General features: G+C 40.3%; 1 protein-coding gene across 1 annotated transcript in view; it reads left to right on the forward strand.

Annotated features, from left to right (window-relative positions):
* Cacna2d3 (calcium voltage-gated channel auxiliary subunit alpha2delta 3) overlaps positions 1–18,913 on the forward strand; it is an 882,565-nt gene that overhangs the window by 624,411 nt on the left and 239,241 nt on the right. The window contains exon 14 of the mRNA XM_026388626.2: positions 3,562–3,579. Coding sequence (XP_026244411.1) covers positions 3,562–3,579 — 18 coding nt within the window. The remainder of the gene's footprint in view (positions 1–3,561; positions 3,580–18,913) is intronic.

Genomic DNA, 18,913 nt, shown 5'->3' on the forward strand with positions numbered 1-18,913 from the left:
AAATAGATTCAGGGAAGTGGCATCTGGCTGACCATGCCTGACAGAGTGACTTTGAAGAAGAAAAGGTTTCCACTATGTGGGAAGAAAGAGAAGTCACCTCACCTCAGGCCAGTGATGATGATATGTTGGCTTCTCATTGCTGTGACCAAAATACCTGAGAATAACAATGTAGAAGAGGAAACATTTATTTTAGCTTATGGCTTCAGAGGCTTCATTCAGTCCATGGTTGGCTGGCTTCAAGTCAGACATATCATGGTGGAGGAAAGCTTCTCAGCTCATGGTAGCCAGGAAGCAGAGGAGAGAGTGGGAGGGAGGAGCCAGACGAAAGACAAACCCTTCCAAAGAATACACCCTGTTTTCTACTTCCTCCTACCATGCCCTACCGATCTACATTTACCACCCAGCAGTCCACTCAAATGATTAATCCATCAAATGGATTAATCCACTCTTGAGGTTACATTTCTCATGATCTACTCACTTTCCAAAAGCCCACCTGTAGGCCTTGCTTCACTGAGAACTAAGCCTTTAACACAAGAGCTTTTGGGAGACATTCCAGGTTCAAACTATAACAGAGGTGAAGCTCCAAGGCTGGATTTTATGCACATTCACAAGTCAGTGAGATAATCACACATATACAGAAGTCTATACCTGTCATATGGGAATCCAAGACTTTCATATCTTTCCTACCAGAGATATTTTCCTATTGAAAAACATCAGTTTGGGTTATCTGCATGATGTGTGAAATGGGGTGGGGAGAATGCAGATTCAAGGCAGTTACCCCAATTATCTTTCCTTGGCCTCAACCTACTACACTCTAGTAATGCAGTTACCTGATTTAACCAGGAAAGCTCCAGTACCAGACTCAAAAATGTCAGATATACCTATAAGGCAGAGAGCTATTCTGCTATCATGGAATTTGTAACCTAGTAGAGGAGAGAGAGATTAAGCAAATAAACTACATGGTAATTATGGATGTGCTCAGAACTACAAAGAAAAGTAACACCTTGAGAGATCATCATGTTCAGGGATGTTTTTCCCTATGTTTTAGCCCACAGCAAATGTTGCTAATTAGATATTATATTTTTTTTTCTAATGAAACTCAGAAAAAAACTTTAGAATTCTTATCAACACCGTCTGGGGGCACCCATTGATAATTAATAAGAGTTGGTTCTCAATTTGAAAACCATCCAGGATCTGGCCTGTTCTTCAGCTCTCCCTCCCTCCACCCTTCCTTTTTATGCATGAGTACAGTGAGGCACAGGCTGGAAGACATGTGCCTTAGGACTCCATCCAGAGGCTAAGATGGGCTCCATTCACAGGGATAGTCTGGCTTCCAGTTCAGGACTCTGCACACCATTCATAAATACTCAGTGAGTGATGTATGGGGAAGCCTACTCCCAAGCAGTAGCATCTGTGGCTGCAGATGATCTGATCTAAATTTGTTATGTTCTATTCTGAGGCTCCTTCTCGAGGGCCAACCTGTTTAGGGCACTGTAAGCTGTAATTTACATTATCTCAAAGCTCCAATAGGAAAGTTGCTCTTTGTTCTCATGAGTGACTTCTTGAGGAAAGTACATGTTCTGTGGAGAGTTTGAGGCCAGTTTTAAACTGAGGACATCACCACAAAGGCCTAGCCTCTTATTTTCCTGCCTAGAATTTCTTCTTGTATGCTTAAATGGGGAAGTCTTTTTGAGCCTTGTTTCCTGACCAACCAAGATGAAACTTTAAGAAAGAAAGAGAGACAGAAGGGCCATGGATGGCTCTCCTTGGGCAGTTTGTACAAGGCTTAACTTAGCTATTTATTTTGCAGTTCATCAAATATTTGGAATTCTCAATGGTCCCCTATACATTTCACATGACCATGGCTCAACACAAATGCTTTTCTAAGAAAACATACTTTTTTTTTTTTAAATTCTACATCATTTGTGCATCCAGTGTATCTTCTCTGTTGTATGAAAAAAAATATATATATTTCAGGAACTTTTCTTTAAGTGATTGCTGGGTTCAGGCTCAGTTCCTAACCTCTACATACATTTTTTTTTTCTGAACTCTTATGATGCCATCTGGAGGATCTTGTGAAGTTCCATTTTGAATAGTCGTAGCTATAACCAGAAGGAAAGAATCAGAAAAAAAAAATATGCTTGAGCCCTTTCTTCTTAGATGGGGAGACCTCTTTGGGATAAAAATGTTTGGAGTGTGGAAAAGCTGGAATCGCTTTTCATGGACATTCTCAATACCACTTTGGTGATATCTTTGAAATCTAAGACTTTTTATTATTTTGGATTTTCCCAGGGCTTGAGACAGGCTATGGGAGCCCTGATCTCTGTTCATATGAAAAAGAGCATTCTTCCCAAAGGGAAAAGGATTGAAAAGGCAGAAGATTCAACTGGGGGCCCAAGGCTATCTGATTTAGTTGACTTGCATCTTCTAACCGTTCTGAATTGAGAAGACCTTGAGAAGTGGTGGGAGGGGAGGATGTCTGCAGCTACAATTCCCAAACGTTTGCAGTCTTAATTTCTTTTGAGCTGAGTTGAATCTGCACATCTTAAAGTCAGGTAACCTAGAACTACAACTCATTACCTATGGGCTGTTGTATCATGACTTAACTTCTAAGTTCCATTTTTATTTTTCATCTGTCAAATGGAGTGTACCTAGCATTACGCTACTCTGATTTAATGGAATATCACGAATAAAGGACTTTAACCCAGTGGTTACACAGTAGTTACTTTGTCACAGCCTGGTGGCAAGTTCTCCCTTGATAAATGTTAGGCGTTATGATGAGAAATCAGGTCTTCCTAATGACGTAATTCCTAGATTGAGTATTGAATACACGGATAATGTGAAATCCTTTCCAGATTAGAGAAATACCTTTTAATGCCCTGTGTGTACAATGGCAATGACAGCACAGTGGCATTAAGTGATAGCCTAATAGTCTCAACATAGACAAACAAATATGTCTCATAAATGTTCATCTTTTTCCACCTACCTCTTAATTTCAGTTCTTTGTGTGGCATTGGGAAAGCTGTTGTATGGGACATACGTATGTAACATATTGTTGTGGGAGATGTCCTGTGGGTTGTAGGATGTTTTGATGTCAATAGGTTTCTTCCTATCCCCTGCCAGTTGTGACAAGTCTGAGTGCCTCTAGAGTGCCCTCCTCCAGCTGAGAACTGCTGGACTGAAGAAAGAAGGAGCTGGGTCATGGACCTGTGCTCTAGGGGCCACTGGACAGAAGAACTTTGGATCCAACTTTGCATGATATTACCAAACTGCTCTGGGCACAGTGATTCCCAAAAACACCTGCAAGAAAGCTCTCAGTTTATCTGTCGAGACCATAAATTCCAACAGCAGGTTGAATCAGCTGCACTGTAGCTTTATGTAGAAAAATGACTTGGGTTGAATTTTTAGTTCATTTCTTTTTCTCCTCATTCTGGTTTTTGCATTTGCCAATGGCAGCAAAATGAAGTTTTATGGCTAACCTTAACTTCTTATATAATGATTTTTTTTCTTTTCTTTCTTTTTTTTTCTCCTTTTCCCCTTATTTATTTATTTATTTTTTAGCTCCCTCAGGCTCAAAAGGTAAACTCTTATCCATCACATCCCAGTCATTGTCTGAACTTACAATCATGCATGACTCCATGGTGTTGTGCATTTGGCCCCATTCATGACCAGTGAAATGGTTTTCTTCTCCCTCTTTCAGAAACTTGAGGTAGGGCAGGAACACAGCAACCCGTAGACTCAGTGTCTCCTGTCCCTTGCCATGTGAGTGCCATCAGAGAACCCTGTAATGACCAATGACGGAAGGGCAACTCCCTGCCCAGACATTTTCCTGAAAATTCTCACATAACAGATCAAGAGTAAATTTGGCACATTTCTTCACACAAGACATTTCAGGCCTTCCCTGGAATCGTCTCACAGACAATGTGAAGAGCTAGTAATAAAGGTTTAAAATCCTAGCTTCCTAATCCAGATCTCTGAAACTCCCCTTTGGTTTCATAAATTTAAAAGCTAGCAGCTCCTTTGTTTTGTCTTGTCACCCAGACAACCTTAGAGCAGAGTTCTTGCCAACAGCCAGACCCTTTCACTGGTCCTCATTGTCTATCTGAGATGATCTGGCTCTACCATCTAGAATGTTCTCTGTACAGAAAGACTCCATGTGGCTGCAATGGCGGCTTTGCTGTGTTGTCCCCATGACATATCATTGTATCCTAAGGGCAGTTATGCTTTAAAAAAAAAAAAGTCACGCTATGCCTCAAGTATTATTATCGTATATTTTCCAAACATAAGCAAGACTTCTGGAATACACCGCAATTTCTGGGGGCCAGATGTGAGTTAGTTTCATTTCAAGAGCAAAAAGGTATGACGCCACCCTGAAATTTAAGCAGCATCTCTCTGGCTTTCCACTTCAGGGATGATTTGGTTCCTTCTCGTTAAGAGAGAGAGAGTACAACTGCTCTACAAAAGACAGTCTGTTCATTCCATATGGACCACCAGAGGCCTCAAAATCATTACACAATTACTCAAATATATTCGAGATATTTAAACAAGGCGAGACACACTAGTCTGTGACTTGGCTTGTGGTAATGTTTGATTACACTTCAATGCCATCACAAAAGGGCTGAACACTTCATTAAAAGTTAAAATATTCGAAGATAGCAACATCGTCCAGGGTAAATACATGGTCAGAATTCCAGATTGTTTGGAAGGCTAGATGTCTTTGATAGGACATACTTTCTTAATTGCCCATGTTTGAAATTTGGGGGGGGATTTGTGTGTGTGTGTGTGTGTGTGTGTGTGTGTGAAGAGACTTAACAAATCGAGTCTCCCACATGGATTGGTTGGGTCTGTAACTTACTGGCATTTATTCATCAAATTTCCACTGATCCATATACAAAAGCATTCCTGCTGTTGAAGATTCTTCATGAATTGGAGGTGCTATCAGCCATGGAATTTTAAAACAAACTCCAAAACAAACCAAGTCAGAAGATGGGTAAGAACAGATGCTGCTGGGATGTGTGACTCTCCAAAAGCCCTTACCTCATTGCGTTTCTTTCTGTCTATTCTCATGGAGTGGGTTCATGTCACTCGTCCTGCAATGTGGAGCAGGTTCCTATGGTCCTATTAAGTCCAGAGTCAAATAAGCATCCTCCATTGGTTTCTTCATTATTTCCTGGTCTCCAGAAGATGTCTCAAAGCCTAAGGGAGTTAATCTGTAACTCTGTGTAACAAGGAAGAGCTCTGCCTCCAGTTCCTATCATGTCTACAAGGTTTTTTTTTTTTCCTATTAAAATAGAGAAGATACTTAACCTTAAAAATATGAAGATCCCCATGTGGTTTCAGAACCCTTTAGGGAGCCAGGTGCAGTGGTGCATGCCTGTAATCTCAGTGGCTTGGGAGGCTGAGGCAGGAAGATCACAAGTTCCAGCCTCAGCCACTTAGCAAGACCCTACCTCCAAAAAAATAAAAAGAGAAAGAAATACAAGCCTTTGTGGGTAGCTTCTGGGAAGTTCAGCTCTAGAGAAGGAGTTTGAATGTGAACCTCAGGTATCTGGGCTGAAAAGCAAGGGGTATTGAGGAGAGGGACACTGCAGATTGAAGATGACCTCCTCTAGAACTCCAAGTCTCCATTTGGTGATGTGTCAGCTCCCTTCCCCTCACTGTCCTTCCCTCCCTGTCCCTCACGGACACTTGTAGAGGCCTTTTCTAGAAGGATAAGGGTCTCACAAGTCCGAGCTTCCCTCAAGTAGCCTGTCCTGCTGTTCAACAGTGAAGAACCACGGTAGATTCTCTTTGCCTTTTTCCTTTTGTGACCATGAGTAAGTCACTTAACCTCTGAGCCTGGAGGGCTCATATTTATTTAATGAGAATGAAAAAACTATCTTTCCATTTGTGAGAGTTATTTCTCTGTCCTGTGGGCCTAGCACAGAGTCTGACATATGCTGGACAGTCTCCAAATGCAGAATTCCACGGAGCATTTGGCTTGGCGTTGCCTCGATGCTCCAGAGCAGATCAAAGGAGCAGTCATGTGGCTGGTGGGGGGGTCCAAGACCTCTGCTCAGTGTTTTGTGGTCTTGACTCAAACCTAACAAATAATTGAGAGATGACCAAAGAGCCTGGCAGGTAGGTGGTACTCCGCCTATTTCTTGAGTCACTCTGCCTTAACTGACCCCACCAGATCCATGATGTCAGAAAGAAGTTGAGCCTGGACCTGAAACCCCAACAAAGCAAAGACTTTGAAGGACAATTGTTTTGAAAGATTTCTTCCCAGTGCCTTTGACATTACCCATGGATTTCAGCCATCCGTGGACATGATTATAATGAGTTCCTTCTAAACCCGAGAGTTTGCTTTTCTGGGGGTAAAAGGGAGGCATCCGCAGCTGCTGTGTCTCTGGCCTACTTTTCACATGAGGTCATGAGCGCATACATTGGACCATATGGTGTCTGCATTTGTGTTTTTGTTGGAATCTGTGTTTGTATCATCTGCAACTGTTTTCTCTATAAATATTTTAAATGGTTATGTCTCTGCAAACATGCTCATTTTAATCTCTTGGCTGATCTACAACTAAAAATGTCCCACTTGGGTGTCCTTCTTATGCACAGCAGACATTAATGATTGTTGTCTATAAGTTATGGTTTTCATGATTCTAATATATATATATATATATATATATATATATATATATATAGAGAGAGAGAGAGAGAGAGAGAGAGAGAGAGAGAGTTTGGTTTTTTGGTAATGCTTAAGCATCTCTGAGATAATCCCTAGGCTCTATCGATTTCAACCCTTGATATAATATTGGTGTGACACCAGCTGCAGTGTCCTGAATTCTTGGCTAAAAAAACACACAGCGACTCAGTCCCCAGGCCTTCAAGTCATCACAAACACATTTTTTAATACCTTTATTTTATTTATTTATTTTTTATGTGGTGCTGAGGATTGAACCCAAGACCTCACACATGCCAGGCAAGCGATCTACCACTGAGCCCCAACCCCAGCCCACAAGCACATTCTTTTCAGTGGAAATTGAACTGATTTCCGTAGTGGATTGATTGTCCTTGCATTCAAGGAAGCGATGCCCATATGTAAGAAAGGTTTGCTTCTTTTTCTTTTACATGACAGTTCTTGACTTCTACAAAAGAGATTTCATTTTAGAAGGATAAGCCAGCCAAGTTACCCAAAGCCATTTACAAAGGCTGACTATTGAATATAGGAGTCTATGTTTTAGCTGCATTTTTTTTTTCTCACATAGTTTCTGTTTATAGGAACTAGGCTTTCTTTGTTCACTTCGGGGTTAATTCCATCGATGTAGATTGAATCAATGAGGAGTGAGCCTTGGATATATTTAGTCAGGAATACCTTTCGGGGAATTTTAGATCTGACTAGTTGCGTGGGCTACCTTTGGCAGATGCTGGTACTCGATCCCTTCATTTCTAGCTATATTCACACAACTTTGGAATTTGCCAAAGACCCTTTTTTTTTTTTTTTTACAGTTTCCTCGATGCTCCATGCCTGGCCTGGCATCCGATTAGTTAAAATCAGCCTGAGCATTCTGAGAAGGCAGAAGCATTTTTCTCAAAACCATAGTTAAAGCAAACCACATCTCTAATCCTGTTTGGAGCAGCAATTGATGCGTTCAGGGTTGCACAGTATGGCAATGATCCCTGTTTAATAGCCCGACCGCGTGTTTTGTTTCCTGTTAGGAATAGCTTAACTTGCCTTCTTGAGCAAACACAGCAGGGTTCAAGATCTGTTGTTCTATGCCTGCTGCGATATGCAGTGCTGCTTAACTTGTATGAGGACTCAGGACCACATAAATTCACTTCTTAAACGGAGGACCACATAAATTCACTTCTTAAACGGAGGTCGATCTTTGGTGTTGCTTGCAGGAGAGACTGTTTTATTAATCTCCCCCTAGCCCAGTGTAAATAGGGTCCTGAATCTATTTGCATTTTCTTTGTTTTATTGTTTATGTTATATTTTGAGGGAATAATGGAAGCATTTCTATATCTGAAGTATATAAAAATGCCTGCCTTCCTTTTCTCCCCTCACCCCCAATTTCTTTCTCTTTTTCCATCTTGTTCTTTAGGTACCAACTCGTGCAAGTAGAATTTGGCCTCTCTTATCTCAGTGTAATCAGATATCAGCAATTGTGGGACATCATCTATCATTCTTCACCTCGTTTAACTTCTGTAGTTTGAACTGTTGGATTAACTGTCATTGAAAAGAGAAAATTGAAAGCCTGCAAAGCTACTGTTTTCCTAGAACTGTAGCTCTAGTGATTTTAGTGTTTCATTACAGTTACATAACCAGCTAAATTGATGCAAATGAACTGAAAGCTGAGAGGTGATAACTATTTGCATTTGGTTCTGATTTGTGACTGGTTTGCTTTTACCTCTACCTGCTGTGTATGTAAAACTATTTATTTTTTATTTGGATGTTTTTGTCTTTTCCCTATCATTTACTATTTTATAGGAACGTACACAGCCCCCTATCATATGCATCCCCAAGCTAGGGCTGCTAAGATTAATATACTCACAGTATGAAATTTGGTAGCAACACAGTAGATTTAAATTTGAATTATTAAATCTATTTTGTGAGTAAAGCAGGGGACGTAGAAACAAGAACAAGGCCAGTCACTTCAGTTCTTCCTGTGGCCAGTGTGACGGGCTCCATGGAAATCTGAGTGATGGTGTGTCCCTCAACCATAATGATAGTCACATAACCAAATGTTTTGTTGTCTGCCATAGTTCTGTCTGAGTGTGTCTATGGCAGCTAGATAGGCTGTGATGCTGAGAAAGCAGGTGAATTTAGTATGTTTCATGCCTATGTGAGTCTTGGCTATCTGTTTTCCATGCTCCCATCTCAAAATCCTGTGTTTGAGACCATAAATAAATGAATGCAAGATACTCAGATTCAAAGCGTATGACTTCCTGATGCAGGACCCCCAGCAGAACAGCAGAAGGCGCACCAGCTGAATCCCTATGAGAGCTAACAGGGGACACAGAGCTCTGTTTGGAACCAGGATGCTACCTGCATTTCTTATTGAAAAAAAAAATTATTACTTTTAAGCAATCTCATAATGTGGGTCTATTTGTGACTTTATCCATTTTTATATTTATTGGAACATTGGAAGTATTAATTTACTATTTTTATAATTGAGAAGCAAAGTAAAAGCAGGAGATGCAATTTAATTATGAAAAAAATAAAGTCTTACACTGTAATGCATGAAAATTCTTTCAAACTTTCAAGGAACCATTGCTAGTGCAAATCTCGAACTTTTACACTGCATGCTTTGACCTGATATCTCTTTTGCAGAATCTAGCTTAAACGAGTCAGTGATTCACAACAACCAAATACTAAGAAATAGAAAAGTGGTTGCAAAAGTCACTAGAATTTCAAAAGACACAATATTTGAAAGTCATTAAAAACTAAGGGTCAAAAGCATATTTAATAATGTAAGAAAATAAAGTAGGTTTAAAAATCAGACTATAACATTCTATGGACATTATACTCTGTGTGTGTGTGTGTGTGTGTGCGCACGCGCGCGCGTGCGCGTGCGCGCGCACCCACATTTGCGTATGTAAATATGTTGGCAAACAGATGTAAAAAATAGTTCTAGAGGGGGCTGGAGATATGGCTCAGTGATAAAGCATTTGCCAGGCATGCATGAGTCCTGAGTTCAAGCCCCAACACTGAAACAAAAAACAAAATAAAACAAAAACACAAAAAAACACTGGAAAGAAGTGAATACGCATGTTTAATAGTAGAAGAAAAAATACTTATTTTGTTCTCTCCTTAATACATTTCTGCATCATTCAAATTCTATACAATGAGCATATATCATTTTATAGGTAATTAGACTAATGAACTAATTGTATTATCCATAACTACACTCAATGGAACAATCTAAAAAGGGTTCCCCTAATAGTTGTTTGCTGAGACTAATTTTCCCCAGAAACAAATAAAACAGAAATCCAAACTCAGTTGTGCAAATACATATATAACTGCATTGATTCTTCATACAGATAGCAATACTCAGAAAGGTGAAGATTTATAAATAGCAGATTGTCTTGCACAGAAAAAGTCTAAAAGACCTTTGTTTCTGAATAATCTTTATTTCCTACAGCAAGAGAGGCCATTTGTACTTTTAATCAAAGGCCCAGTCCATGTCAGGTTGCTTAGAGTAGCGTTGATCTGAGTCTGGGAAATAGACAACATTGATAGGTGTGTGGTTCAACTCTGGGGTCCACTGCCCGTGTGTGTCTCAGTTGGTAAGGGCTGCCTGTCTTACACCTCTGGGTGGAAGGAAGGGCTACCTTGGCTGAAAGGTGAGAAAATAAAACAGGGTGAGGATTGGAATTTGACCAATAAATGAATGCGAGATCCTCAGATTCAAAGTGCATGACTTACTGATGCAGGACTCCCAGCAAGCAGCAGAAGCTTTTCCAGCTCAGTCCCCATGAGGGCTAATGGGGACATGGAGCTCTGTTTGGAACCAGGGTTCTGTTTGGAGAGTGTTAAACTGAATGGTTTAGGAGGGAGGTGTTGTCCCACAGTAGGGGCAAGACAGACAGCCCAGAGGTTGCAAAGATCAACTTCCAATTCAGCTGGAGATAAGAACCGAGACCCTGTCTTGCCCTTGACCCCTTGGTGTAGAGGACCTTTACTTTCTCATTGTCATACTGGAGTAGAAGCATCCTGTACAGGACTCTGAGGAGACCTGGGGGCAGGGCTTGTCCAGAGCATGGCATACCAGCTATTCCGTTAGTGATCTGGGGCAGGAGCACTGACCTTCCTGATTGCACCTTGTTGAACACAGACAAATTTGATAAAGCAAAGAGAGAAGTGGTTTTGAAACACTGATATAATCTGATATTCTTTAAAAAAAAAAGTAGGCAAAAGAACTAGGTATTTATAAAGCTGTAAACCAAGGATTGACTTTAAAACCTCTAATGTCTCAAGGCTGCCTCGTCCCACTCTTAACTTTTAATGTCTTAGGAATTCAAAAATCTCCTTTCAAAAAAATTCTCATTTATTCAAGATACATGAATGTTTTCTATTTATTTAAATCAAGCCGATTATAAAATATGGTTCTCCTGAGGTGTTGAAACAATACAGACAACTCATAACATTGCTAAAGAGAAACTGCCTTTCCTTTAGAAAGTCTAAAGACTAAAAACAACAGAATTTTAAAAATTATTTTCATCTCCTTATATCCCAGAGGAATACAAATGCCCTTCTTCTGTATAGAAAAGAAGGAAGAGGATGGAGAAAAATTTCTTCAAAAAGCTCAGTGCATCGGGATGTCATGGTCTTCATGTTAGCATAATCAATATTGAGCTTGGGGACAATATTGAAGGGGACATCTCAGGACACCCAAATTTCTGATTCCCTTGCATCAAGATGCAGTTCTGTAAGTTATATTTATTGACCCAAAGATGATCTTGAACTCAAAGCACTGGATTGCCATTTCAAGGTCTTTTTTTTGTATTTCATGGTGGACTTAGGACACCTGTATCCCTTGCTTGATACACTAGATGTGTTATCTGATAAACAGTTTGCAAGTCTACAATTTTATAATCCTGGCTCTGAAAGATGTGTCTTTTACATGACAATTAAAATGCAATATTGCAATGAAATTTTAAAAATCAAATAACCCAAAATACATCGACTTAAGTCAGACATGCATTTTTTAAATTGCAAGACAGAGAGAGAGAGAGAGAGAGAGAGAGAGAGAGAGAGAGAGAGAGAGAACATATAAAGACAGCCATTCCTAATAAATAAATAAATAAAGACAGCCATTCTTACACAGGAGCAAATCAAAATCAGTACAATTCAGTGACTAGTTTGAAAATCAAATCTTTTTCCAGAGCCAGGCATGGTGGCACATGCCCAGCGGCTCAGAAGGCTGAGGCAGGAAGATCGTGTGTTCAAAGTCATCCTTAGCAAATTAGTGAGGCACTAAGCAACTCAACAAGACCCTGTCTCTAAATAAAATGTTTTCGAAGGGCTAGAGATGTGGCTCAGAGGTTAAATGCCCCTGGGTTCAACTTCAGGATCAAAACAAAACAAAACAAACCTTTGTCCAGATATAAATGTAATCAATCATGTATCAAATTGATGTCAAATCACCACCAATGATTTTAATCTCACTTTACTGGTCCTCATAGGAAGGGATTTCCTGTGTGAGAGCTAAAACTGATAAGTGTCCAAAACACCCATGCACTGTAAACTCATAGGCATCCCTTTCTTTACTTTTTTTGACATAATTTTTTGGGGTACCAGGGGTTGAATCCAGGGGTGCTTAACCACTGAGCCATATCCCCAGCCCTTTTTTTATATTTTATTTAGAGACAGGGTCTTTTATTGCTGAGCTCCCTAGGGCCTTGCTAAGTTGCTGAGGCTGGATTTGAACTTGTCTCAGCCTCCCAAGTGGCTGGGATTACAGGTGTGGCGCCACCACACCCAGCAACAAAATTCTTTTGATACGAAAGAAGGCTCATTTTCATTGACAGAATTTATCTGCCTAAGTGGTTTCTGCACATTAACATTGGAGAATTCATCATTTTAACGAAGCAACCACCTTTCAGTTTTTAATTGCTAAATTGAGTCATATACTTATTGGTATGGTCATAGTTCCAGCTGCCTGGTCCTTTTTTCTGTCATCCTATTCACATATTAGACCCCCCCCCCACACACACACTAGATGTACTTTAATTAGTGGGTATATATTCATGGAAAACCTCCATGTGCCCCAGGTCTCTGAGAACTGAAGCGATGGCTCTGTGAGCTACCAGACGTGATCTTGCCACAGGATTCAACTGAAATGACCCTCTGGGGTAAACTGGAGCAGTTGTGCAATCCTGTATGGCGATGCTGTGAAGAAGTTCAAAAACAGAAAGTTAGATGTTTATCCCTTCTAATTAACTAGAAGGATTTTGGAAAACCCAACTAAGTTTCATGAGGTAGAAAAATGTCAGGCAAGGCCTAATGCCATGGTATGGATTCTCTTTTTTCCAGAAATGACTCATAGAAGTGAACCACTTGCTGAATCATGAGCTCTGTGTGCTTAGATTGGACCAGTCCCTACTAGCCCGGGCCTGGAACCCATTAGGTGATTTGGAGACTGGGTACTTCTGAAGCTTCTCTCCCTTCTTCCCGATTCTCTTCCTCTATAACAACTTCCTTTGTTATATGCCCCCAGCCTCCTTTAATAAGATGCTTCAGTTATGATTAACTATCCTGATTGTTTTCTAAAACACATTTGTGAAGGCCACAATGGTCTCTCATAGGACGAAGGAGAAATATTTTTATGTTTATGTGAGTCAGATGGAGGGACTGATGAACTTCAAACTTGGTAATGAGTGGACCGGAAAGAAGCCCAGGGGACCATACCTTATCCTGGAACCATCCCTGTGAGATTAATTGCCCCTCTCATTTTGCCAGGCACTATACCTCACTATATGAGGTATTTTTCCCAATAATTCCACTTCGAGGTACTCTTGGGGGTATTCCTTTTTTTTTTTTTTTGGTAACCCAGGATTCACCAAGGGGTACTTAACCACTGAGTCACATTCCCCAGCCCTTTTTTGTATATTTTACTTAGAGACAGGGTCTTGCTGAGGGTCTTGCTAAGTTGCTGAGGCTGAACTTGAATTTACAATCCTCCTGCCTCAGCCTCCTGAGCCACTGGGATTACAGGCATTCATCACCACGCCTGACAGGGCTATTCTTAATTTAAGGGTGATTTACTTTGTTGCCTCTTGGATTGCACTCGAAGCTACCTAAGGCAGAAAGTGACATTTGTCCTTGCATTTCAAAACAGGAGACTGAGGACAGAATGATTTGCACACAGGCTCTGGCATTCATTAGGTAGGCTGAGGCTCAAATTTCCATGTTGCTGCCTTCTGTGACCTAGAGCAAGGTACTTTGCCCCTTTATCTTTAATCCTTTTACCTGTTAAGTGGACAAAGACCATTCACAAGGTCTGTGCCAGGGTTAGATGCAAGGCTACATAAATGTGAAACATATCAAGCATTGTTGGGTAATAGCAAAGCATGATTGGCAGTGGATATGCATAGTAGATACAGAGCTGAGTAGATGGAAGGAAGGATGGATGGAAGGAAGGGTGGATGGATGAATAAAAACAACTAACCAAGTTTGTTGAATCTGCTGAGATGTTAATTTGGGTCTATTTGCTAGAAGTCACAGCGTTCAACTGAGCTGTTAAAAAGACAGTCAGTCCTTTTTCCTTATCGCTGTGACATTGGCTGGACATCATGAACCTTGTCCCCCTATTAGCAACAGAAGCACGTAGCCACTAGCTTCTCAGAAATTCCTTCCAGTCTCAGGCTAACCACACTGATGGAGGCACGATATGCAAGGGCAAGAAGAGAAGGAGCTCCGGAGTCTTGTCTGAGTTCTGGTACCAATTCTCTGCCACTCCTTTCTTCTCTGGACCTCCTTCATAAAATAAATAAAAGGACGGTGTTGGAGTAAAATCATTCTAGGATCATTTACTGGGCACTTCCCATGGACCAGGCTCTGTGCTAAATGCTCTGGATTAAAAAGAGGACTCATTCTTAGGTTCTGCCCTTGGAGTTTACAGGCTCGGCCCAATTTCCAGCATTTCTTCCAGCCGCAGTGTTCAGTGACTTTGCTGCATTAACAGTTTGCACAAATTTGGGCCTAGATGGTATCTTTGGTTGTAGAGTAAATATGATTATCTTTGTAGTGAAGTTTGAGAACATCTGGTTCCCATTTCCACTTAGTTAGGGAAGGTTTTGTGGAGGAAGCAGCATTTCAGGGGGTCTTTAAACAAGGGGAAGGTTTTTGTCCCAAGGCCCCCGAAGCTCAGGCTCCGACAGTTGGCTGTGTTTTCAGGCACCTCTTTGGGAGGTGTTTGAACCATGTTTGTGAAAATATGAATGTTCGGCCACAACAGGGGGTCAGTTATGTGACAGAGCTCATCGTGAGTATTGGTCCAAAGCCAGCATCTCATTGTGATTATTACTGGGCATTCTTAAAATATATGTTTTTACCTTAATCAACAAAGCAGGTGGTACATTAATAAACAAAGCATTTCCAAGATGGGTTTCTGATATGTTAATCAGAAATATTATGTTTATTAGTAAAATTCTCTTGACCTTGGATTTATGTGCATATGTGTTCCTAGTCGAAGACACTTCTTCCGCTCTAGAGAGATGTTTACCCATCAACTCTGTTCCTTGCTTAATGACTTATATCTTAGAATCACTGGAAAAAAAAAGGGAAACATTAACTTTTTTCCTAAATAATAACTGTTTTATTAGAAGAAAGCTGTTTTTAGATTTTCATATAGATGTTCCAACTTGAGCCAGCATTATCATTCACCAAGTTGTCTTCAGGTTGTTAAAAAGAGAAAACAAACAAATTCAACAATCCAGTTTCTGCACGACGCAGTTAAAGTTCAAAGAGGAAACTCTGTCTGCTTTTCTATGTAAACAACTTAAAATGCAGAAAAGGGCTCATAAGAATTCATGATTTCCAAATCTCAGATGCAAGTAATAATGATTCTGTATGAATAAGAGAAAATGGCTTGTTCAAAAGCAAAATATCATTTATGTAGCGTTCTCTTGGATTGAGTGACTATACTTTATCAGGATGATCAAAGGCACAATAAGAGCAAACATTTCTTTAAAAGGAGTATTTATTCTTACTTCTTATTCTCATGGTCCACTGCCATTTTCTTGGAGACTTATATTATTTAGAATTCAGGCACCTTGAAAAATGTTGAAAAATTCCAGTGCACAATACACATCCAAACAATGATTGGTGTTAAATTAGCCTAGATTTTTAAAGGGAAGCATTTCATCTCAACAGTGTCATGAAAGATCATTCCTGTTGCTTTCATGAAAGAATCATCTTTTCAATTAGAAATAGTGCCTGTTCTTTCTAAATTATTCACTATGAAGAACACCCAAAATACTGATATTCAAATATGTGTAACTCAGAATGTAAAAATTTTACTCTGGCAGGGTTTGCAATGTCTAAGTATTACCAGGGCTCCCCACCCCCATCTTTTATTGGTGCATTATAGGAGTATAAAATAGTGGGATTTTTTTTTGTTAAATATTAGTGCATGACCATGGTTTTTTCAAAGGATTATTTTATCTATACGTAAACAGGGATATTTAAAATGTATAATTATTGGGGCTGGGGTTGTGTCTCAGTGTTAGCATGCTTGCCTAGCATGCATGAGGCACTGGGTTCAATTCTCAGCACCACATACAAATGTAAAATAAAGGTCCATCAACAACTAAAAAATATTTTTAAAGAAAACTTTTTTAAAAATGTATAATTATTATTGTGGTTATTTTTACATTTATTTTTGGTTTCAAGCGTTCGTCTTCATCGCAAGTGTCTGCTATTAGGTGGTTTTATTTATAACATGCTTTCTACAGATGAGAATTTATGGAGACAGTCTTCTTTTTAAGTTTCAGTTATATAGAAAAGAAACTTTAAAAAAACGCATACACCTATCATCCAGATTTAAGTAATATAAATATATTATCATATGCACTTCAGGTTTTTTCAAATGATTTTTTTTTTATGAAGTGAAACACTGCACATTTTTCATTTTGACCAGACTGTGTGGACTGATTGTCATCCCATGGGGGTTGACTGCTGTCAGCAGGTGGTGCATAACTGCTCCTTGTTCCCCACTGCTGTGTAGGAGTACTGCCCCTATTCCTAGGACCCAGGCACTGCACTGCTCTTTGGGGATGGAGTGGGGTGGGTAAATTGTTTGCATCTTTGCAAATAATCCCCTAATTAAACTTTCCTCAGATCACTCATGTTGAGCATATTGTTTGATTAACATGGGAACCTGATAGCTAAGAGTTTGTATCCCGTGTTAATGAAATTTTACAAGCAGGTGTATATACCTATACCCACCAGACAACATTGTTTTTTTTTTTTTTTGTTGTTGTTGTTTAAATTTTTGCATAAAGAACCTCACCCTGCATGTGTACATCTGCAACTTGCTTCATTTTCTCCAAATGTTGAGATTTATTCATGTTGTCATGTGAAGATCAAGTCAGTAAGGGGTGTGTCTGTCCTGAAATCAGCTTGCTTCTCATACCCCAGTGTACCCTTACTAGAATCTTCCCCTGATATCTCTGCTTAGTACTAAGCGTCATGGATGTTCTGGTGTGAGAAGGAGGGCTATTTTGGAGGGTAGGTGGTCATTGAAAAAGGTTAGGTCCAGATGGTTTGTTTGGTTGGAGGTGAGAGGGAACATTTAAGGGATTTAGGGTCTAAAGTATCTCCACATAGCCATGTATTCTGCTCATGTTCCTTTTTTCTGGATCGGTGTTTTCCTCTTACTGCTTTTCTAACTAGTTTATACAGAGGGTTACTCCAGTACCACCTTGCTCTTCCCTTGACACAGATTATCACATGGAGGACATGGGTGATATGTGCTTCCTGTCCCCAGTACTCCTTATTGTGGCCTTTGGGAATTCTGAGGTCATTCGCATAGACTTCATGGGCAGAGGAGGGGATGCCAAGGATCTGGCTTCTTTCTGCTCAAGCAGCACTTAAGAAAGTGGCTTTGAAAGGACATCATCCTTCATGTACTCTCCAATCACATTTCCAGATCCCACACATCATAAAGAACCAATGGTTCTCCTTTCAAAATGTCTCATCTGTTATTCTATGTTCGTCTACCTTTTAGTATTATTCATTTTTCTGTCAAGGCCAAGGTTATTGATAGAACTAATAGTTGATACAGCCTGTGCTTCAAATGGTTATGTATCTAAGTGACATTGGCTGCCATCTAAATACATTTTTACTGGAAAAACACTTAGTGAAGAAAATGACTTTTTAATCTCCCAGGACATTGTGCCTGCAATTCACACGGACTTCCACCAGATGGCGATAGTGCCATTCCATGGTGTGCAGGTTGAAGTTCATTGCAGGCTTGAAAGGAAAACACAACGGAAATGCAGCTGCATACTTACAAATTATATACACAGAGAGGCTATTTATATGCTGTAGCATTATACATTGATATTATGTACTCCATTAATATAGTCAATATGGTGATCAACTTTAGTAAGAAAAGAAAAACATACACAAACATAAGAAGAGCAAAGTATAGCAGAAAAACGATATTTGAGGAGCAGTAGTGAATTAGCCTTTGTTCTTGGATCACAGCCAGTCTTCCCCAGCAGAGTTCACCATTTGTGCACAACCTTCCCTTTGAGCCCAAGCCTCCAGGGCTGAGCAGATCTGGCAGCAGACTCTACTGAAAACCACCTGGCAGCCCTCTAATGGTTTGCCAAGCGTGCTGCCCTTAATTCGCTTGAATGCCTTCTCTGGGCCAGGCCCAGCTTGCCTCCTTTCTCTGGGACTTGGCATTCACCCCCCCCCAGGGCTCCCAGCTGCAGGAGAAACAGTGGATCCTGCCGCTAGCCCTGGCAAGCTTCCTCTGAATGGAGATGTGAAGAAGGCAAGTAAAACAGATGTCCTTCCAAAGTGGAGCCTATCCAGGCAGCACGGTAGCCATCACTATTCCCAGTCCAAGGCGCCCCGTGGAGGACTGGCATGTGCCTTCCACCTGTCTCCAGGCCTGTCCTCTTTACCTGTGGGTGTTCACATCTCTATCCTGGTAAGGCCAAAAGTTGACACGGATTCTACAACTTCTCACACAGACTCCTTTTTCAAAGCAGGCAAACTTTTGTTATTTCATTATAAAGATTTTTTTTTCAAAAAGTCCCAATGATAACAGATTTTTTTACAGCATCCTAAGAAATGGTCATTTTCCCAAATTCTGCCTCTTACCACTCAGTATTTGGCTATTTTGGGTGTACCTAAATTTCTTCCCTTGTGGGAAAGACAGACAACCATCCCTCTTGAGAATGTTGGGAC

This window comes from Urocitellus parryii, chromosome 3 (assembly GCF_045843805.1).
Source record: "Urocitellus parryii isolate mUroPar1 chromosome 3, mUroPar1.hap1, whole genome shotgun sequence".
In the NCBI taxonomy this organism is placed as follows: Eukaryota; Metazoa; Chordata; class Mammalia; order Rodentia; family Sciuridae; genus Urocitellus; species Urocitellus parryii.